This window comes from Stigmatopora argus, chromosome 24 (assembly GCF_051989625.1).
Source record: "Stigmatopora argus isolate UIUO_Sarg chromosome 24, RoL_Sarg_1.0, whole genome shotgun sequence".
Taxonomy (NCBI): domain Eukaryota; kingdom Metazoa; phylum Chordata; class Actinopteri; order Syngnathiformes; family Syngnathidae; genus Stigmatopora; species Stigmatopora argus.
Genome location: NC_135410.1, coordinates 2,790,073 through 2,812,892, shown reverse-complemented (window position 1 = coordinate 2,812,892; position 22,820 = coordinate 2,790,073). Strand labels below are relative to the sequence as shown.

Below are 22,820 nucleotides of genomic sequence, written 5' to 3'. Positions count from 1 at the left end.
GTCTGCTCCTTCATGTCCCCAATCGCACTCTGGATGTTTGACAGACATGTGGCAATGTTGCATTTGCACTGATATTCATTGATGCTGGTGGTCTAATTAGACTAGTGAATTGATAAAACCAGTCCCTGCATTGTGGATTTTGTGTACACTGCCTTGAATGCACGAATGACCCCCTGATGAGTGAAGTGCTGTTGGGGGGCAGGAACTGCAATTGAACCCTGTCGCAAATGAGGTTAGTGGTATGTCCCCCGGCACAGTCCAATAGGCAGCACCCTTCCGGCGAGGTAAAGCTTGCCGTTTGGGAAGAAGCAGTTATGAAACCACTCATTATGGAGATCTTTCATCGTCCAAGCTTTTCTGTTGCTCATCCAGTACACAGGCAGCAATGATCTGTTCTTGTTTTTCAAAGTGTGGGGACAGTTAAACTTGTAAATTAAGGCTGGCTTTACCATGAAGCCAGTGGTATTTCCACACAAGATAAGTGTCAGGCGATCCTTGTGAATTTTGTAACCTGGCGCTTTAAGTCCATCCCTGACACAAATGTGCTGGAAGGCACCCGCTTCCGGAAAAGCCCAATCTCGTCCAAAAACTTGCTCCGGAAGATAAGCTTTCTCGATAATTATATTAGGAAACACTTCCTCGACGTAACTTTTTGCTGCTTCGTGGTCTGCCGATGAAGCTTCTCGGTGGAGCGAACCATTGTGTAAACCATGGCTCTTTTTGAATTTTTAGAACCAGCCCTTGCTTGCTGAAAATGCACAAGGCTCATTCGGGGCACTGGTGCTCGGCTGAGGCTCGCATTCAGAATCTTCGTCAGGAGCTAAGCTATCATAAAAGTTCTTGGCCTTGGTTCGCATGTTGTTGGTATCCAGAGGAATGTTTTTCGCCCTACATTCCGAGACCCAGACTGAGAGGACAAATTCCATTTTGACGAGGGTTTTATTCCTCGTGGTTACCACGCGCTTGGTTTCCCTTGTGAAGGAAAGTGGGGCCGTCTTTCAAATGTTAGCGTCTTCTTTTTTAAGGTAATGCATGTTAGATTCTTTGATGCCGTAATGGCATGCGACATCGGCATACAGACGCTCTCCTACTTACGAACATTCGAGTTACGAACAACGGTACATACGAACATGTCTGCAAATTGCGTTTATGTCGAAAAATGTTCGTACGTTCAATTTTGTATTGCGCGCCTTTTTCCGAGTAGTGCTTCTTTCTGCCGCTAATACCGACGCCTGGCACTGTGAGAGCTCAGCTCACCCAGCATCTACCTTCCTCTGCCCACTTCGTTGCAGTGCGGAAGTGCGTGAATGTATCTCCAGTGCGCAAAGAACCTTTTTCATTTTTATTATTAAACATCTCGTGCATCCATTATTCAATATGGTTGGTGAAAAGCGAAAGGCTTCTATTGAGGGAGGTGCAAAGAAGAGGCAAGCCATTTCATTTGAAATGATTGGCAATAATAACGAAGCTTGATGCGCGTGAGAAAGTGGTGAGCGTTGCACGTGAATACATCTTGAATCGTTCGACCGTCAGTACCATTTATAAACATAAAGATCGAGCAGCAGTACCCAAATATTGAACGTTGCACAAAGTTTGCAAATCAATTGAATGATGCCTACAGTGCTACCGCATCATTTATGATGAAAAAAAGAAAACTGCAATCGTCATTAGATAGCTTCTTTCGGCCAGTTTCTAGTAAATCTCTCTCTCTAATGTATGTATACTGTACTATCTGTATTCTCTCCATGTTATTAAATGTTTTTTTCAGTACAAACCAATGCGTGTTACTTATACAAGCCTTAAATATACAAATGGACTTATATAAACCTTCAATATACTTATATAGGCCTTAAACATAAATTATAATACAAAATATAGCACTGAGCAACTTACGAACAAATTCAACTTATGAACAATCGCTCGGAACCTAACTCGTTCGTATTTAGGGGAGCGTCTGTACTTTTCCCCGCTTTCAGCATGTCGAGCAACTTAACTTTTTCAGCCACCGTCATCATCTTGCGTTTTTTCTTCGCATCAAAGCCTTGGGTGGTCCTGGACGCTTGGGAATCATTTTTCGTGGTGTAGTTGTAATTGTAAAATCCAAACAGCTGGAATTCACTCTCCGTACGTGATGCTAAACTCTACATGCAGGGAACAGGAAAGACTGGCTCGCATGTTCGCAGAGGCATTTATACTTTTACTTTCTTCTGTGGTATGGTTAGAACCAATCATTGCAGCGCAGAAGAGGAGGCAGTACCCTGACTTCTGCCATTTTCCGTCGCCATTTTGGCCGCAATTTTGATCTGTCTTCCGGTTGCCAACTTTTTAAAAATAATTAATAGTGAAAAAAAATCAGGAAGTAGTGAGTTAGCGATAAGTAAAGCCGCCATAATCGAGGGATAACTGTACTCCTGAAATGGGGTCGACGGAGGTTGGCAGCTCTGGACTAAAGATGGAAATTAGCCCTCGGCTACAATCTTACATATTTATGTGGGTATTTATATGTTCATTTATATGTGCTGTCTCTGCTACACCTACACTTCTATATAAATGTAAGTTTGTGTGTGTGTAAGTTTGTCTGTAACCTCCGTTATCTGTAATGGGTGGACCAATTTTCATAAAAAAATTACACGGTTGTACTTTAAACATCAACGAGTGTTCTTAGCTTGGTTTTGTATCGAAATTCTTCCAATAAGTATCAAAAATCAATAATAATAAAAAATCGGGTTTTCTTAAAAAATTGTCCGCTCTAGTAATCATGCTTGGACACACGATGACAATGTTTCCCAGCTCAAGATACCTATACATAATTGTATACACATTTGCTGTGCTATGCATGTAACTCAAAATTTTTAACTTATTTTTCAAAAGAGAATTTTTTATAGCGCAACAACTGTCTTCTAAATGTATATATAAGTTTACACTTGCAAGATCAGCAGCCTCTTAAAAGCAAATAAAATCGATAAAATATAAAAAATATCTAATAAAATAAATAATGCACTGCGCTCCCCCTCCACCTTTACATCCACCTGAAATGGCTCCCAGGAAGACCCAGCTTGGACGTCGAACAAGGAAAGCTGCCGCCATTCGAGCCAACAAGTAGAAGGCCGGGCTCTTCTGCTTGTATTAAATAAATCAAAATCAAACCTTCACCACACCTTCACAGAAAATAAAACACCAACAATATACTGTTTACTTTTAACTTTTGTTATGTAAAGCAGATTAAACGCACATTTGTACACAAATGTTTGTTGAGTTGAAGATCAGTGACTTGAATGTGTCTCTCAATTTTTAGGTCATACACCCTTTCACATGTGCTGCAGAAACTAAAGCTAACGTCCATGACTCCCTCCAGAGGCTTCACCCTCGACATAAGCAATTGGAGGAGCCGGAGTCTTACACAGTGAGTAAATAAAACTCATGAAAGTGATGACTGAAATGCTAGCAGAACCTTGCTTTTATCCCATTTTGTATCTTTCTACCAGGTGGCATTGTCAGAGACACTATACAACTTAGTCAGAGCTTTAACAATAGCAAGTCCAAAGAAGAACTCAATCTTATTCAATTAAAGAAAATCTTGTCTTCAAAATCTTGATTTGTGCCTGTTGATTTAGATGACTGCGTGTCTGTTCATGTGTTCTTGTGCTCTGTCTGCTTCCTATCATTAGCTTACTCTTGTCCATCTACGTTTCAACAAGGCTAGATTTTGCATGCTTGTTATTCATTTTAAGACATTAATAATGTTAGGGTTCTTGGTTTTATGCTTTTTCCCCCTGGTGTCCTGTCTGAGTTATTGCCCATTGTGTTCAGCCGTCGTTTCTCCGCCCCTGGTGTATTCCCTGCTTGGTCCCTCGTGTTTCCCAGGTGTTCCTAATTGTCTCGTCAACCTATGTAAGTCTATTTAAACCCCACTGATTGTTATGTCATTCATCGGATCGTCTGCTTTTGTTTGTCCATGACATGTTTCCACGTTATCTCGATCCATGTTTCTTGTGCCTTGCTTTCCCGTATCCTCCCTTGTCAGATTTGTTAATGTGATTTGATTTCTAAGTCTTGGCAATTTTCTAAGATCCTGCTTAAGTTATTAGCGATTTTGGTTTGAGCACCACCTCCCTCGTACTCGCCTGCTTCCCTGCGATTGGCTCCTATTCCTCGTTACTTCGCCTCGACGTCTTGCCAAAGATGTAACAGAACGATTCGACCAGCATGGACCCAGCGGGAAGCCACGATGCACGCTCTCGCCGATGCCAGCCATCCAGCTCACACTACCCCGATTATTGGCCCCATCCCTCATTCCGTCGCTCCTGGATACTCGCTCGACTAGGAGAGAACCCTTAGCCTCCATCGCCCCCTGTTGATCGCCCCAGCTATATGTATTTGGACTCAGGTTTTTCTAAATGTGAGGACGGTCATGAGCTAATTGATTTGTGGGCTTCAGATTCGGACTCGACTGTGATTCCTTCAGCCGATTTATACTTCGATACACCCCCCCCCCCCCAAATCTTGACCCCACCTTCTTCTCTGACGACTCTGACCAGGATTGCCAGCTGGCAATCTACAATGGACCACCGCGTGGCGGCCGGCGGGGAGGCTCAGGTAGGAGTTTTGAACACCGCCTGCCTTGTATTTGTGGGGTGACACAGTAGCGACATTTTTCCCTGTACCGGCTGGTCATCTACATCGGACCACCGTGTAGTGGGCAACGTGCTACACCGTGACGCAGGGAGAAGAGGGAGGAGGGGCTGGACCCTCGAGCCCCCCCAGTTAGCTCCCCGCTTGCCATCACCCGTCCAAGCTCCTCGCTCGCCGTCACCCATTCAAAAGCCGCGAACCAGCGTCCCCGTGCCTAAGTTGCGAACAAACATCCCCGTGCCTAAGCCGCAAACCAGCATGCCTGTGCCAAAACCGCGAACCAGCGTCCCCGTGCCAGCTGGCCTGCCGGTCATCCCCATGCCAAAGCTATGAACTAGGGTTTCTTGTGCCGGCTAGCCCGCCAACTTCCTGCCCGCCCGCTCAAAGGCGGCAGCGACCCTCCGGGCCCCCTGGACGAGGGGGTTGGCGGTGGCAACTCTCCGGGCCCCCCTGGACGAGGGGATTGGCGGCGGCAACTCTCTGGGCCCTCTGGACGAGGGGGTTGGCGGCGGCGACGACTCTCCGGGTCCCCTGGACGAGGGGGTCGGCGGCGGCGACTCTTCGGGTCCCCTGGACGAGGGGGTCGGCGGCGGCGACTCTTTGGGTCCCCTGGACGAGGGGGTCGGTGGCGGCGACTCTTCGGGTCCCCTGGACGAGAGGGTCGGCGGTGGCGACCCTTCGGGTCCCCTGGACGAGGGAGTCGGCGGTGGCGACCCTCCGGGCCCCACTGGACGAGGGGGTCGGCGGTGGCGACCCTCCGGGCCCCACTGGCCGAGGGGATTGGCGGTGGCGACTCTCCGGGCCCCCTGGATGAGGGGGTCGGTGGTGGCAACTCTCCAGGGGTCCTGGACGAGGGGGTCAGAGGCGGCGACTCTCCGGGCCCCCTGGACGAGGGAGTCGGCGGCGGCAACTCTCCGAGTCCCCTGGACGAGGGGGCACCCCGAGCATCCTGGGTAAGGTGGCCGACGATCTTTATGAAATTCTGGTGTCTGTTCAGGGCAGGTCGGTCGGACGTCAATTAAAGGGCCGGTGCGTACACCCGCCGGACTGGCCACTTCCATGCCTCGTCAAGGGCCGGCGCGGACGCTCGCCGGACCGGCCACTCCAATGCCTCGTCAAGGGCCGGCGCGGACGCCCACCGAACCAGCCACTCCCTCGTCACGGGCTGACCCGGATGCCCGCCTGACCGGCCACTCCCACGCCTCGTCACAGGCCGGTCGGCAATGTTTCCACGTTACCTCGATCCATGTTCCTTGTGCCTCGTTCCTCGCTTTCCCGTGTCTCCCCTTGTTTGGTTTGGTTATGTGTCTAAGTCTTTGTTATTTTCTAAGATCCCGCTTAAGTTATTAAAGTTTTGGTTTGAGCACCACTTCCCTCGTCCTCGCCTGCTTTCCTGCGATTGGGTCTTATTCCTCGTTACCTCGCCTCGACGTCTTGCCAAAGACATAACATAAATCATTTTCTCTCATTTTTGTGTGTTTCTCACATTTTATACAAGCAGGGGGTCCGGTTCGCCGGTCCCACCTGCTTGTTTAGAACCAAAAGACAATTGTTGCTGTTGGATCTAATCGATAAACATTCAATAACTTCGAATTAGAGGAAGCACACAGAGTCGGCCATGATGAGTTTTATCTAGCTTCAGCTGAAGGAGGGAGTCAGAGCAGCCAGCGCCAGGAGCGCGTCTGACCTCCAGCCTGACCAGTTTGAACCCTGCATCCCCCAACAGGTCGACCAGTTTTATTGACAAAGGTCATGTGACATAGGTACAAACTTTTAGGCAGGAAACTGTGAACAAAGAAATGGGTGTGTAATAATAATAATAATATAATAATAATCGGACATAGGCCCTGTCGTCATTATCACAACACAAAAGCCTACTTGTCATCACACGCAGAAACTGCGTGTGACAAAATTGATGGTGCTTCTCCATAAGCTACGTTTAATCGGCAAAAGACCTAATAAGTGTAAGTTACGGACTTGTAATTTGTCATTCCGCTGTTGAGGATACAGGTCGCTTACCTCTCGCTTACCTCTCACTGTCTTCCACTTACCTTTCCTCAGTCAGCTAGTAGGAGGCAGATCACCAACCAAACATCTGTTCATATACCGCAGAGGGGAATGTGTGTTATGTTAGCGCGAGTTTAGATTTCTGATGGATGTGGGGAAAAAACTGTCCTTAAGCCTATTTGTCCGTGCTTTGTGGGACCTATAGCGTCTGCCAGAGGGCAGCAGCTGGAACAGATTGTGACCAGGGTGGTAAGGGTCCCCTATGATGTTCTTGGCTCTGCTGAGGTAACGAGGGCTGGCAATGTCTTCAAGTGAGGGCAGAGAGCAGCCGACAATCCTCTGGGCAGTGTTAATCACTTTCTGCATGGCCTTTTTGTCTGCCGCCGTGCTTCCAGCGTACCACACTGTGATGCCGTACGCCAGGCGTAATGGTAGATGACGCGCCCCCAACTCATAGGTATCACGGACGGAAATTTCCGCTAGCCCATGAAAATTTTTATTCTAATGACTACACTAAATAAACCAATTGACTAACAAAAAGCATAAGAATACATTCCATACTCCACATTTCCCTCCTGTAGTTACTTTGAAAGAATTTTCTTTAGACATCAATTTGTATCCCTCCCCTCCAGGTTCTAGAATACAAATATCAACAGTTACTTATCAAGGGGTATGGAAAATAATAAAATCACTTGTCAAGGCAGAGGTGAAAAACTCGAGGTATTTAGCGTCATTCGAGAAAATTTCCTCTGCGTCCCTCTTAATGAGCGAACACATTCTTTTAAGTCAAGACAAGTACAATTACCCGGACGGCTCGACAAACTGAGACTCGTCACACTTTGAAAGAGCGCGAGAATCTCCAGTATGGTTTGCCATGCGGTGATACTGTATGTCACTGTAAGCTACCAGCGTGTGCTGGATAGTGTTTCGAATCATAACTTTCATACTGGGGATTACACACAGTAAAAATACAGAACAGTAACAAAATCGCAAGTGAGGGAGTTGCAAATTTAAACAGAATTGAGACTGGTTTCATCTGGGATGAAGGTGCAGCAGTGTTCTCCCATCATGGCACACACACCTCCATCCTCCGTCCCGCAACATCCCTAAGGGCTTTGACAGTTTGGTTAATAAACACTCATGTAACAGTTCAATGTCTTTACACGAAGCATAACTTTATCCACCCCAAGTTGGGAAAGTAGCGACAGTATGATTTTCTGGGGGGCGAACCACAACTTATGGTCACCAGGAACATCACTACCCCAAATTGCATCATGTGGTTTGAATTGCACTGATATTGATCTCTTATCTCTTACTGTTATGTTCACTCCCCTTAAAAGGAATGCATCTCATCTGCACCACTGCAGATTTAAGTGTGGCGTCTAGACCCAGTGAATTCAGGTTGTCGGGATACCTGTGGAAATGGGTATACGGCTACACACAACTTTCATTCACAACAATCAGGTTCTTCTGGAACACCATGAAATTATACCACACATCTTCTCCATAGTAGTTCTCCAGATTCTTCTTTCCATACCACTTCACTCTCCTCTGTGATAGGAGTATGTCACCATCTTGATTTCGAACTCAAGTCTGTGGGCGTGGCGTTCAGACACGCCCAGGCTGTCACTGACAGTCCAGTCACTGTGATGTGGGTGGCAACAGCTTTCACTGTGGCTTCTGTATAGAGGTGCAAAGTCTATGGGAGCTCAAGGTTAAGTGAGGGGTGCTCGTGGCAGGTGAGTAGACGTCAGATGAGTTTTTCACGGACAAGGGTTTTGACACCGTCCGACTTACAGTCTACTCAGAGTCACCTGTGTCTCGAACTACCTTGACCTGAGGTTGGTGAATCAACTTTGACTTTTCAGCGATCTTTGCTGCTGTGGAGGTTGGTGAGTTGGGCCACGAATGGGTCTTCCTATCGTGGAGAGAACCAGGACTTCCTTTTTATGACTCGGATCAGGATCCAGTCACCTGGCTTCACCACCTCCTGCAAGATAGACAAAAGGGGATCACGGCAGCTTACATGATCTTTGGACAAGTTTCTCCAAACATTTTACCATCCACTCTGTAAGTAGATCTGCCTCACCCTTAGTCTCTTGTCATGGTTCACCTTCCCATAGAGGAAGTTGGAATGGTCTTCCAAGAACTATCTCAAAAGGTGTTCATCTCGAGCTAGTTGGCACTATCTTCATATACGTTTTGACCAGTGTTAGGCGTTCTGGCTATGGCTTCTTTATCTCTTCCATGGTTTTCTTAAGCCTTGGTTTTATCGTACCATTTGTTTGCTCTACCAGTCCCACACTCTTTTGGACAATGGCCTCATTTGGGGCTGAGGTCATCTTGCACATCATGTCTGCAACAAATCAAACAGTTCCTACAAAAATCTTAAAGTAGGTATTTAGACCTGTTCATCATATATCCCCCCTGTTGAGACATTGTCCATGGCTCAATTTTGGAATAATTTTTGGTAGGCACTGTAGGCCTTTAGCTGTGTACAGGTCGTCTGCAGACTGTTCTTGAGATCGGCTCAGCCCTTGTTGCTGTGCATACTGTGCAGCAAGTGTCCGCGCTGCCTCCCCAGCTGCCGCACTCTGTCGCTGTCTTCAAACACGTACTCAACATCTGCAGAGAGCTACTAGGTTGGGCTTAATACCCCAATGAACAAAAATCACAACAATCTTTCTTATTCCATCACTATAGTTTGTGAAAATCTAAATGCCTTACCAATCAAAATTAAATATGCTAGCTGATATTCTATTTTGATCACTGCTTCCTTGTTAAGATCAAGAACTATATTTGTTTTTTCCTTTCCTGCAATTACACAAATTAACTAATCATAGCAAAAATAGGAATAAATACAAAAAGCAAACCAGGCTGCTTTCTCCTCAGGAAAACAGCTTTCCAGTTCTCTGCAACAGTTACATTCAAATCAATTAATATTCAGAAACAAAATGCACACATTTATAATTCTGAAAAGAATTGAACCCACTAAAATGTAACCACCCCTTGTTTGTCAGGGTTAATATTTTAGCATATAATTGTGTCCTTTAGAGCAATTAAAGCCCATTATTTATAAAATGCATACTACTCAAGTCCCAATTCAATTAACAATGTGTATCGCTTTGCATATTAAACTCAGTTGTTTGAAATTCAAAATATCCCAAACTAGTAGTCTTTTTATCAAATGTAACATTCCATTGTCTTTGGAGTTTGCCAATCATCTCCTATAAAACTTTCTTAATCAATATTTTTCAATAGTCGGGCATAAAATTAAAATCTAGTTACATTTCTATCCATTGTAGTTTCTCTTTTCTCTCTAACTGTTTACTTTAAAAATCTGTAAGAAGGTTTGGTCTCAATTGAAACGCTTTCATCTTTTTTTATGGAGACAATAAAACCAATATAAAAAGTTCCTTATGGTTTATTGCATTGCTCCTCGAGCAATAATCTTTCCAATCAATATTGGAGTGCTTGCCATTACGTCTGATCACGTCAAAAAGTTTATCTTACCTGTCTCCTCAAATGTTTCAACTGAGAGAACCTTCTTACAGTGCAAAGGTGGATCCGCATCCTCCTTTTCAGCTATTTTCATGTCTGCTGGTTGGTCAGCAACACTTGTGTTGAGCACCCAGGTTCCCGGGACCGCCGTTGGTCCAGTCTGTTTTCTGTTGGGAAGCACAGTCTCCTTCTGCTAACCCAAATTCAATGTGTTCCTTTAAAGTTTTTCCTTTTACTCCACAGTTGCACTGTTAAAAAAATCTTTTGAAAAATGGGTTAGATGAGAAAGGAAAATTACAGTTAAATGCATGCGGGCTCCACAGCTGATAAGTCCACACTCTCTCAGTAATAGGCATCTGAGCATCATCAGCTCCCACCAAGGTGCAAGCCTCGCCACCACTTTGGAATGCAGAAGATTGTGCTGCCATCTAAGTGCGCTTCAATTGTTTATGCCTTTCCCAACTCGATACGAAATGAGAACTCTTTTTTGGCATAATTGGTGTAAATGACGATGCAAATGTATGTAAAGTAAGCAAAAAAAGGAATGTATAATATATACAGAAGCAGCAGTATGCCTTTTAGGAAAAAGTAAGGGAAAAGTTACGGTCAATTACAAAAGAAAGGCTGACGAATTTTACCTATTTAAGCAATGTTTGGGTGTTATTTTTGGTAAAACATTGTAAACCAAAGTGAAAATATGACCAAAATAAATACTCACACAATAGCGGTGCTGTTCCTTAGTTCATGCAACTAACTTCAAGTGGAAATGACTAAGCGGAAGCACTCCAGTGTGCACTGAAGAAAGTATGGCTATGGAATCGTCACAGAGTGTAATGCTTAAAACCACCGTAAGAGAGCAGCAAGCTAACATATTTCTGCTCAGGCATACTCATTGATGATACTTGCAAATTCCAAAGCTTGAGTTTACACTCTTAGAGAAGGCAAAGAAAATCAATCACTTGTCTATTAGGATTCGACAGCGGTTTCTGGCCACCATAATGTCAACTCTCTACGATGCAGGGTTTTGACAAAAAGTAGCGTGAGAATTTGAACAAAAAACATCCACCTATCCATAAATCATGCTCTATCCATTGCTGCTCCCTGAAACACTTTTTTTCCTGTCGTGACGGAAAGACTCGGCGGGACACTGGTGTTGGATGCTCTGACCCAAGACGGCTTTCCACGTCATTTACAAATGTCATTTAGGGAATAATTTCCGCCAGCGAGTTTCCAGGTGCACACACACATCCATCCGCACATAAGACTTTATAAGGATTAGACCAGGGGTCTCGAACTCAATTTACCTGGGGGCCGCTAGAGGCCGAGTCTGGGTGAGACTGGGCCGCATCAGGATTTCCACAAGAAAAGCACTGATAAAACATTCCAACGTTATCAAATATCTTTATTTTTTAACAAAAAATAATGAATTAAATAAATTAACTTAAAGATGAATTTGTGGCGCATGTGCACTTTCGCTCTCCGTTTCAATCGCGGAGATGGCTACAGACACTGACACAGGCTGGATCACGGATCATAGCGCCTCATTAAGTTCTATGCTGAGAGCAGCGGAGGAGTGTGCGCGCCGAGCGGAGTGATCGGCCTCACGGCTTCTCCTCCGCCCAGCTGATTGGAGGAATGAATGAGTGAGCGAGCGAGGCACTGGACAGCCCGGCCGATGTCCCGCCCTCCAGAGCCGTATACCTCACCGTGATTGGTTCATTCAGCTCCGAACCAAAGTTCCCTCTATTTTTTTGTTGGTCTGAGCAGAAAGACAACCTCCCTGAGCGCACTGAGTACCAGTGTGAGCGACATCATCGGTACTCGGATGATTCGCCTAAAGACGTTTCGCCGACGGACGTTTGACAGACGGGCAGGTCGCCGAATGGACGTTCCACCGAACGTTCATTCGGCCGAACGGAGGTTTCGCCGAAACGGGATTCGAACGCTCGCCCCGCCGGATCGTGTGTGTACAAGTTTTTCAACCTCGGCCCGCGGGCCATATACGGCCCGTTAGGATTTTTAATCCGGCCCGCCGCCGGTGTTGTCCAAATTATAGTAAAAATCAATGTTCGTCTACCATCAATGGCAGCCCGGGAATAAGCACTCTTGGGCGGGCATGGCAGTCCGGGAATAAGCACTCTTGGGCAGGCAGATGTAGCAGAACCGAGCCGTAAAATGACAGCAATCGGGTCAAATCCATCCTAAAACAGCATTTAATGATTAAATACAAATACTGGATGATATCGCGATGGAGACAAAAAAACGTCTATAGACGTCCATTCGCCAAACGGCTCAAAATGCTCTCAAATTCGGTCAAATCCAGCTGAAAACAGCGTTTAATGATTAAATACAAATACTAGTATTTGTATTTAATCATTAAACTAACAAATACTAGTACGACCTGTCCGTTTGTCAAACGTCCGTCGGCGAAACGTCTTTAGGCGAATCATCCGGTCACGACATCATCATTGCTCGCTATCGGCACACCAGTATCACACCTGCCACAAGCAGGTGCATGTCAATGTTCCCTCTAATTTTTCATGTAAAACATGCTGTAAAACAAGAAAAACATGAGTGGACAGAGCTACTGCCACTGGCTGCCACTTAAACGGCGCCGTCATGGGGAAAGGGGTAAAAAAAAATAAAAATAAAAATAAAATAATAAAAAAATAAAAATAAAAAAAATAAAAAATAAAAAAAAATCGATCTTTCATATTAAGACGGGGGCCGCAAATTATCGTCCCGAGGGCCGCAGTTGGCCCGCGGGCCGCAAGTTTGAGACCCCTGGATTAGACAATAGATAAAGCGTGATTTGTGGATGGGTGGATGTTTTATAACTCCCGTCACGACAGAAAAAAAAGTGTTCCAGGGAGCACCTTGAAACTCGCTGGCGGACCAATCAGCCACGCGGTGCGTTTAAGGCACATCATGTAAAAATGATTTATACAATAACTCTGCTTTGAGCTGGAACAAATAAAAGTTGAGTTTACACACTTAGAGAAGGTGAAGAAATTCAATCACTCGTGTATTAGGACCCGGCAGCCGTTTCTGGCCACGATAAAAAAAATCAACTCTATGTTGCACGGTTTGGACAGACGTAGCGAGAGAATCTTAACATACACACACCCATAAATCACGCTTTATAATGATTCTAGACAAAATTGGGACACTTTCACTAATTTTAAAGGGTTTAGTTGGTACCTGTGTGAAGACCGTGGAACGAATTAGAGAATTTCCATCTAAAGTACTGCTCTACTTAAGAAATTTTTAATTTACAAAAAATAGTATTGGAACCAATTAATTTCGTAAGTTGAGGTTCCCCACATTCCAAAAACATGCATGGTAGGCTGATTGGACACTCCCCAAAAAATGCCCCTAGGTATGGGTGTGAACGTGCAAGGTTTTCCGTCTCCATGTGCCCTGCGATCGGCTGGCCACCGATTCAGGGTGTCCCCCTCCTCTGGCCCGGAGTCAGCGGGGATAGGCTCCAGCGACCCTAATGAGGATAAACTGGTCCAGAAAATGAATGAATAGATAAATGAATTAAGTAGAGGTACGATTGTACTAGTTAATCAGTGGCGGTCCGTGCATTTTCTGGTGGTGCCTTCAGCAAAAACTATTTTATGGCTATAAAACCTCTACTGCAGCTACAGCTGCGACACATAAAAAATAATCAATAATAACCTCATACAATTGAAATATTTAGGAATATAGCCATATTTTACTCACCAAAAATCCTTTTTACGTGTACCTGTACCTTTTTACCTTTGCCTACACCAGTCAGCCTTTGTTGACTGGTGTAGGCAAAACCACCTCTACATCAACACCAGTAAGACAAATGAAATGGTCATCGACTTTCGGAGGAATCCTCAACAGACCACTCAGGTGAACATCCAGGGTACAGACATTGAAATTGTGGAGAATTTGAAGTACCTGGGTGTTCACCTCAACAACAAACTAGACTGGTCCACAAACATAGATGCCCTGTACAAAAGGGGCCAGAGCCGCCTTTACCTACTGAGGAGTCTACCGTCCTTTGGAGTGTGCAGGACACTGCTGAGGACTTTCTACGACACTGTGGTGGCATCTACAGTGTTTTATTCAGTGGTCTGTTGGGGATGCGGGAGCACAGAGAGGGACAGGAACAGGCTGAATAAGCTGGTCAGGAGGGCCAGCTCTGTTCTGGGCTGTCCTTTGACTCTGTGGAGGAAGTGGGAGAGCGGAGGATGCTGACCAGGATAATGTCCATCATGGACAGCACCTCCCACCCCCTGCATGAGTCTGTGGAGTCTCTACGAAGATCTTTCAGCAATAGACTGCTGCACCCTCATTGCAGGAAGGAGCGCTTCCGCAGATCCTTCCTCCCATCAGCTGTCAGGCTCTTTAACAAAAAATGGCTGTGTTAAGACCTACCCTATGCATGCATGTACATCTATATGTATGTATGTGTGCTTATATATATGTATGTGTATGTATCTATGTATATATGTATATATATGTATATATATATGTATATATATATGTATATATCTGTATATATGTATATATATGTATATATATATATCTGTATATCTGTATATATGTATGTATATATATATATTTCAGCAACACGCTTGTTTATTTATATATTTATTCATGTATTTATTTATTAACTTACTTATTACCTATCTATTTATTTCTAAAATGCCTTTCTTATTTCTGCATCCTCACCCTCTTGCTACTGTGACAACGAAATTTCCAGAATACGGGATGAATAAAGTTATCCAATCCAATATCCATCCTCCTTTCTTTCCTCCTTCTTTTCTATCGCCATCGAAGCTAATGCTGAAAGTCGAGCCTGTCCTGTCGTATTTCTGGCATACGTTTTTATTCGATGTGCTAAAAATGTTCGTTCCCGGTTGTGACAGGCTTGCTTCCTTTGGGGTTCTTTTTTTTCTTGAAAAGTCCATCTTGAAAATGGCTTTGACAGTAAATCTGCAAACAAATCCATTTATTCTCCTCCTTCAGCCATTGCGGGTAGACAAAACCGCTATTAAATCAAAACAACAATATATTTGCTTGTGCAGCTCACTACAGATACAGCTTGCTAGCTCTGGCTAGTCCACTCTATCACTAGCCAATCATAGCTGGTGAAAGCGATGACGTATCCCTACACCTGCGACAAGGCAATGACGTATCGCTACGCCTGCGACAAGGCAATGACGTATCCCTACGCCTGCGACAAGGCAATGACGTATCCCTACGCCTGTGACAAGGCAATGACGCCTGCGAGAAGGCTTGGTGTCACCGAATCAAATTCTTATTGGTTAATGCAACAGTCTTATCGACGCTTGTTTAATGCAGCAAAGCCTGCAGAACTGATTGTAAAGGCCTTAAGGCAGATTTCTGACCCTGGCAACAAATAATGGCTGTAATGTGATTAGTTAAATGCTTCAATATGAAAACACACATCTGGAAACAGTGCAACCAGGGGGAAAAACAATGAAAGGAAGCTAACAGACAATTTGGAATTATTTAATAAGTATTCATGGACAAAATATAATTAACATCAGTCTGTGATTCAGATATTTCTTAGGCCAGCAGAGAAGGCCTTGAAGGCCCTAACGGCACACCACAGTTTTTAATATACATAATTTTGACTGCACATTTATATCTTTCTAAACAACAGGGATGGAATAAATATGATAATTATGAATTTCTGTTTATTGGTGCATAATAATAATAATAATCGGACATAGGCCCTGTTGTCATTATCAACAACAAAAGCCTAATTGTCATCACACCCAGAAACTGCGTTTGACGAAATTGGTAGTGCTTCTCCATGGCTCTGCTGAGGTAACAAGGGCTGGCAATGTCTTCCAGTGAGGGCAGATAGCAGCCGACGATCTTCTGGGCAGTGTTAATCACTTTCTGCATGGCCTTTTTTTCTGCTGCCGTGCTTCCAGCATACCACACTGTGATGCAGTATGCCAGGATGCTCTCCACAGTGGTTCTATAGAAGGTTACCAGAAGCTTGGTGTCCAAGTGTATTACAGTTCAAGTTTAGAAACATGCTAATTTGATTAAAGTGACCAAACACAATATTTGCCAAAATTTTAAATGCCATGTACTCTGTTATTGTGTTATTAATATGGTTGAAAGAAGACGTAAATTACTGTTTCCTTTAATTCATTCATTTATTTTCTGTACTGCTTATCCTCACAAGTGTTGTGGGTGGTGTTGGAGCCTATCCCATTTGACTTGGGGCACCACACAACACCCTAAATTGGTGGCCAGGCACTCCACAGTTTCATCATGTCAACAAAATTCTCATCATTTTGGGGGGTTGAGTGGCTCACGAGCATGACTCCATCATCATGTCTGAGAACCACCGGCGCCTGGCGGGGGACAACCTGAATCGGTGACCAGCCAATTGCAGGGCACAAGGAGACGGATAACCATTCACACTCACACTCAGACTTAATTTATTGCAATTTAGAGTGTTCAACCAACCTCCTCTGCATGTTCTCTTTTCAATTAACATCAATTGATTGTGTCTATGGGACGGAAAGCCTTTTACAAGTGTGTGAGTGTGAGTTGGAAGTGAGCTGTGAGTGTCACGGCTGGATATTGATGAAGCACGGGCAATTGAGAGGGTCGTCAGGTGTTTGATTCCAAGACAAGACACTGTTGATGGCTTATCTGTACAACCCATTAGTGTTTTTTGACAATCTTACAAAAGGGAATAATTTGAAGAATATGATGATCATTTTATACTGGTCAATGTTGTACTTTTATTTTCAAAAGCACAGCCTGGTTGGAAATATTGCTGTTGATTTAAAAAGGACTCAAGGTTAAAGGATAAAAGACTAATCTGGCATGGACTCTGTGATTTCTTATTTAATTGCTAGTACTTTTTGGAAATTCCATCAGTGTCTTCCATTTATTAATCCACCACAGGAGGGGTATGATGTTGTTGTTATGGATGATTATGAAGTAATGTCTATGACGCATGCTTAGTGTGTTGATTATAGTTTGAACATGTATTATAAGCATAGAAATGGGACTTGTTACATGTATTCTAATGTATCTTGTGTTTTTGAGTTATATGTTGCACATGTGGCTTTAATTGTATTTCATTCTCATCATAGTTGGTTTTTGTTACTTTTGAATATTATTGCTTTTGAATGTGGTCTTGGATTGCATATTGGATTTTTGTCTTGTATGGAAAAAGGACTTAGACTTCCTCTGTGGACCATGGATTAGAAGAAAGAAGACTTGCGCAAAGACTTGCAAATACGCACCCTTTGGTCGAAGAGGATTTGATTTTTTATGTTCTTTGTTTTTTTTCTTAGCATGATTAAGTCGATTGTAAGGTGCTGTTTTTTTCTGTGACTCAAAATTGAGCAGTCTTTTTACAAAACAAAGGTTTTTTGTTGTTGTTGTCTTCATGCTTTATTTTTTACTGTTGTTGATTCTCCTGAATGATTGTTTTTGTTAGTTTCCCTTGTGTGAACAAGGGATTTGTTACCTTCTCAAATATATACAAGTACCCCATGTTTGCCTTCACTCATAATTACTGGCGAAAGCAGCAAGAATAGCTTTAGAAGGTAAAAATCTAAGTCTACAAAAAGGGGCCTTGCTTATTACTATCAGCGCCATGGAAGAAAAAGATGTCAGACATTCATATCTGTTGATATCACTTGGGCACCAAACACCACAGCACTCATCAAGGAGGCGAGGGCAGAGGCTAAATTTCCTGAGAGTACTCCAGAAGGAGCAACTAAACACCAACCTCCTAGTGACCTTCTACCGCTCAGCCATTGAGAGCATGCTGACTTACGCTGTCAGTGTGGCATCAAGCTTCACAGTAGCCGACAGGAAAACACTGCAGAGGGTGTCCAACACAGCCCAAAAGATCATCAACTGCCCTCTACCTCCCATGTCCACCATCCACAAATCCCAGAGCCTGGAAAGGGCAAAGAGCATCATAAAAGACAATATACATCTTGGCTTCTACCTCTTCAACCTGCTGCCCTCTGGAAGGTGCTACGGAACCATAACAGCCAAGTAAAACAGACTCAAGTATTATTACGAGAGTTAAGTCATTTTCCTGTTTTTACGGTACTTGAACCGGAAGTTGTTTGGTTTCAAGGGCATCAACTTTTGGGGACTAAAGTCTCTGTGAGCACATTACTTTTTGCGTAATGTTGGGAGAAAAAGTTAAAAATTAAAATAAGGTTAAAACGTTGCATTAATTATTTTAACATCAGCTGGCCACCGATTCAGGGTGTCCCCCGCCTTTGGCCCGAGCCTAATGAGGATAAAGCTGTTTAGAAAATGAGATGCGATGAGATGCATTATTTTAATATCAGTCGAATTAAAGCTGTCTGCGGACATCAACTTTGATGACTTTAAATCGGTGTGAAAAAATTAGATTTTGGAATAATTTTGGGGGGGATTATTTAATTCCCGTTAATAAAACTTTGATGAGAAATACTTTATAATGTTAATAAAGGCGAAATAGTTTTAAATGAGAAGAGTGGCAGCTAGTGGTGTGCCTTGAGATTTTTCTATGCAAAAAGTTTGCCGCAGCTCAAAAAAGTTTGGGAAACACTGTCCCAGGGGCACCGACAGAAAAAGGAGAGCAGAAACCTGTTTGAATAATTCACAAATTCTGCTATAGGTGTAGTTTGGGAGACTTGTGGTACAGTTGTTTTGTTGACACTTTGTAGGTAGGTATTTTGTTTGTTTGTTTATTGAATTAAGAATAGTGTTGTTAAGAAACTGTGTAACTAAGGACCCACCAATCAATGTTCCCTCTGATTTTTCGTTGGTCTGGGCAGAAAGACAACCTCCCTGAGCCCACTGAGTACCAGTGTGAGCGACATCATCGGTACTCGGATGATTCGCCTAAAGACGTTTCGCCGACGGACGTTTGACAGACGGGCAGGTCGCCGAACGGACGTTCCGCCGAACGGAGGTTTCGCCGAAACGGGATTCGAGCGCTCGCCCCGCCCCCGGATCGTGTGTGTACAAGTTTTTCAACCTCGGCCCACGGGCCATATACGGCCCGTTAGGATTTTTAATCCGGCCCGCCGCCGGCGTTGTCCAAATTATAGTAAAAATCAATGTTAGTCTACCATTAATGGCAGCCCGGGAATAAGCACTCTTGGGCGGGCATGGCAGCCCGGGAATAAGCACTCTTGGGCGGGCATGGCAGCCCGGGTGTAAGATATGCTGACTCACTATTTGCAATTGCTTGTTAGTGTTGCATCAGTTTGGTGTGAGTAATGAAAAATGTCAAGTCTTGTTAAGACATCAGCTCTACAGTTGTTTGGGCGTATCAGCCCACACCCTGTTTCTGTCATCTTCTCTGTGCAGCATCATGTTTTCACAAATAAATAGATTCACAAACTGTTCGTTTGGGGAGAGTCGCGGCGAATAGGCTGTGCGTTCGCAGCCGTTCGACTTCTCCCCATCCTGTAGTCTGGTAATAAACTTATCTCCTTGAAATTGTTCTCCCTTGTTCTTAACCTGCTCCTGAAGTTGTTTTACAGATCTATCACCGGGAATAAGCACTCTTGGGCGGGCAGATGTAGCAGAACCGAGCCGTAAAATGACAGCAATCGGGTCAAATCCATCCTAAAACAGCATTTAATGATTAAATACAAATACTGGAGCTCTTTGGACATTAGAACCGAGCCAAGGGAAGTGAATTCCTCGGTAAAATGTTGCGATGATGTCGCGATGGAGGCAAAAAAACGTCTATGTACGTCCATTAGCCAAACGGCTCAAAATGCTCTCAAATTCGGTCCAATCCAGCCGAAAACAGCGTTTAATGTTTAAATACAAATACTGGAGCTCTTTGGACCTTAGAACCGAGCCCAGGGGAGTGAATTCCTCGGTAAAATGTCGCAATGATGTCGCGATGGAGGCAAAAAAAAGGCCATATAATTCCATTCACCAAACGGCTCAAAATGCTCTCAAATTCGGTCAAATCCAGCTGAAAACAGCGTTTAATGATTAAATACAAATACTAGTATTTGTATTTAATCATTAAACTAACAAATACTAGTATTTGTATTTAATCATTAAACGCTGTTTGAACGAACGTTCATTCGGCGACCTGTCCGTCTGTCAAACGTCCGTCGGCAAAACGTCTTTAGGCGAATCATCCGGTCACGACATCATCATTGCTCGCTATGGGCACACCAGTATCACACCTGCCACAAGCCGGTGCATGTCAATGTTCCCTCTAATTTTTCATGTAAAACATGCTGTAAAACACGAAAAACATAAGAGTGGACAGAGCTACTGCCACTGGCTGCCGCTTAAACGGCGCCATCATGGGGAAAGGGGTAAAAAATATATATATATATTACTGCGCGCCATATGATTGCTGCTGCGCAGAGAAGACGAGAGTAGTGCGCAATTGCGCACGCGCACAGCTTAGAGGGAACATTGCCACCAATTCATGGTAAAAGAGTTCCTGATCCAGAGTACCTGGAAAAAAAGTGGACCCAACAAGTAGAGTTTCTACTAGTCTCATCGTAACTGACACAAGGCTGGATGCGGCTGAGCACTGTAAGGTTTCGGTATACGTTAGGGATTTTAGGATCTCAAAAAAACGTTTGATCATATTAGAATAATTGAAAATCACCAAAAATGCTTGAATCAAAATGATGGAATTGTGTACTTGTTTTTATTTTTGTGACTAGTTTAGAGAAGACGGTGATATTAAAACAGTAGAGTGTACATTGATTGGAAGCTTGTTGACTTAAGTGGATGTGATATCTTGCTAGTGATTATCAGAGAAAATATTTGTTGGAGGTTTTGTTGGATGATCGGTTCAAGGTCAGTCCAGACTTGTGGGGCCCTTTCTGGGCCCCGTGTATTTAGGTGGTTTGTACTGCGGGTTTTTGTGACTGGACACCTCTCACCAGAGGGGACTGCTGCTGTACTGGAGAAGTTACTGGGTCCTGGTTTGCCCAGAAAGGTGTTCGACAAATGGTCATTTGTGCCACTGTTTCATGGGTATCGTATGGCAGATTTTGGATGTTAGTGCCTGTTTGTCACCTTTCCCCTTTCCTGGGCATGGTCTTCGTGTTATCGTCTGGCATATTTTGGATGTTAGTGCCTGTTTGTCACCTTTCCACTTTCCTGGGTGTGGTCTTCGTGTCCGCAGAGACTCCGATGTATGGTTTGCCTCTGGAATCCTTCTTGACCTAGCTGGTATTGGTCATTCAGTGCTTACAGCACCGCATCTGGTGGTCAGGAGGGATGAAATAGAACAAAAGGGAGACTAGAACTCTGCGTGTGCGGTCGATTGGTCGCCGGTCTTTTGGTCGCGGTCTTTTGGTCGCCCCGACCGTGACAACGGGCAACCCAAAAAAACGGCGACTAAAAGACCGGCGACAAAACAAGGTAAAACAACACAGTCTACGCATCAATAAAAGCCAACAATGGCCATGAGCAGTTTCACCGAGCCGACGTGTGAGTGTATAAGAGTTTGTATGTACATGCGTTGTCCCTTTAAGAAGCTACGTCAGTCAGGGTCTTAACAAGTTCTCCAACAAAAAACAATTAAAGTCCGGGAAATTTTGAGCTTTTCTTTAGCCTAATAGTTACTAGAGCATTAAGTATGACTAAATAGTAATTCACAGTTTGTATTTAGGGAATTTGAGCAACAATTTAAATGGTAATTATCACTTACATTCCGGGCGACCAAAAGACAGGCGACCAATCAACCGTGTATCAGAACTCAGTGGCGGGCCGTCAGGGCCTTCAAAGCCTTCTCTGCTGGCATAAGAAATATCTGAATCATACATTATATTTTGTCCTTATTAAATAATTCCAAATTGTCTGTTAGCTTTCTTTCATTGCTTTTCCCCCTGGTTGCACTGCTTCCAGATGTTTTTTCATATTGAAGCATTTAACCAATCACATTTCAGCCATTATTTGTTGCCAGGGTCAGAAATCTGCCTCAAGGCCTTCACAAACAGTTCTGCAGGCTCTGCTGCATTAAACAAGCGCCGATAAGACTGTTGCCGTTTCGCCATTGACGTCCATCGCTATCTTTTCCCGGGGAAATCCCCCCCCCTGGCCCGGTTGTAATGTCTGAAAAGCTCCAGTATATGCATTTAATCAATAAATGCTGCTAGGAAGGGAATTTTACCCAATTTTAGTGCAATTTTTGCCGTATCGCATATGGACGTAGATGGACGTATTGAAGTTCATCGCTGTCTTTTTCCCGGGGAAATGATACTCCGGGCCAGGTTCTGATGTCTAAAAAGCTCCAGTATTTGTATTTAATCAATAAATGCTGCTAGGAAAAGGATTTTACCCCATTTTAGCAAAATTTTTGCCTTTTCGCGTATGGACGTATCGAAGTTCATCGCTGTCTTTTTCCCGGGGAAATTATACTCCAGCCCAGGTTCTGATGTCTAAAAAGCTCCAATATTTGTATTTAATCAATAAATGCTGCTAGGAAGTGGATTTTACCCCATTTTAGTGCAATTTTTGCCGGTTCGCCATGGACGTCCATTGCTGTCTTTTCCCGGGAAAATCGCCCTCCTGGCCTGGTTTTAATGTCTGAAAAGCTCCAGTATTTGTATTTAATCACTAAATGCATTTTACCCTATTTTAGTGCATTTTTTGCAGTTTCGCGTATGGACGTATATGGACATAAAATATATTTT

General features: G+C 43.9%; 1 protein-coding gene across 4 annotated transcripts in view; it reads left to right on the top strand.

Annotated features, from left to right (window-relative positions):
• The window catches only part of naprt (nicotinate phosphoribosyltransferase), a 38,846-nt gene extending 35,257 nt beyond the window's left edge, over positions 1-3,589 (top strand). For all 4 annotated transcript variants that reach the window (XM_077594593.1, XM_077594592.1, XM_077594594.1 and 1 more), the window contains 2 exons: positions 3,296-3,403; positions 3,486-3,589. In XM_077594593.1, the coding sequence (XP_077450719.1) occupies positions 3,296-3,403; positions 3,486-3,569 (192 nt within the window). In that variant the 3' untranslated portion in view covers positions 3,570-3,589. The remainder of the gene's footprint in view (positions 1-3,295; positions 3,404-3,485) is intronic.
• The last annotated feature ends 19,231 nt before the right edge of the window (positions 3,590-22,820 follow it).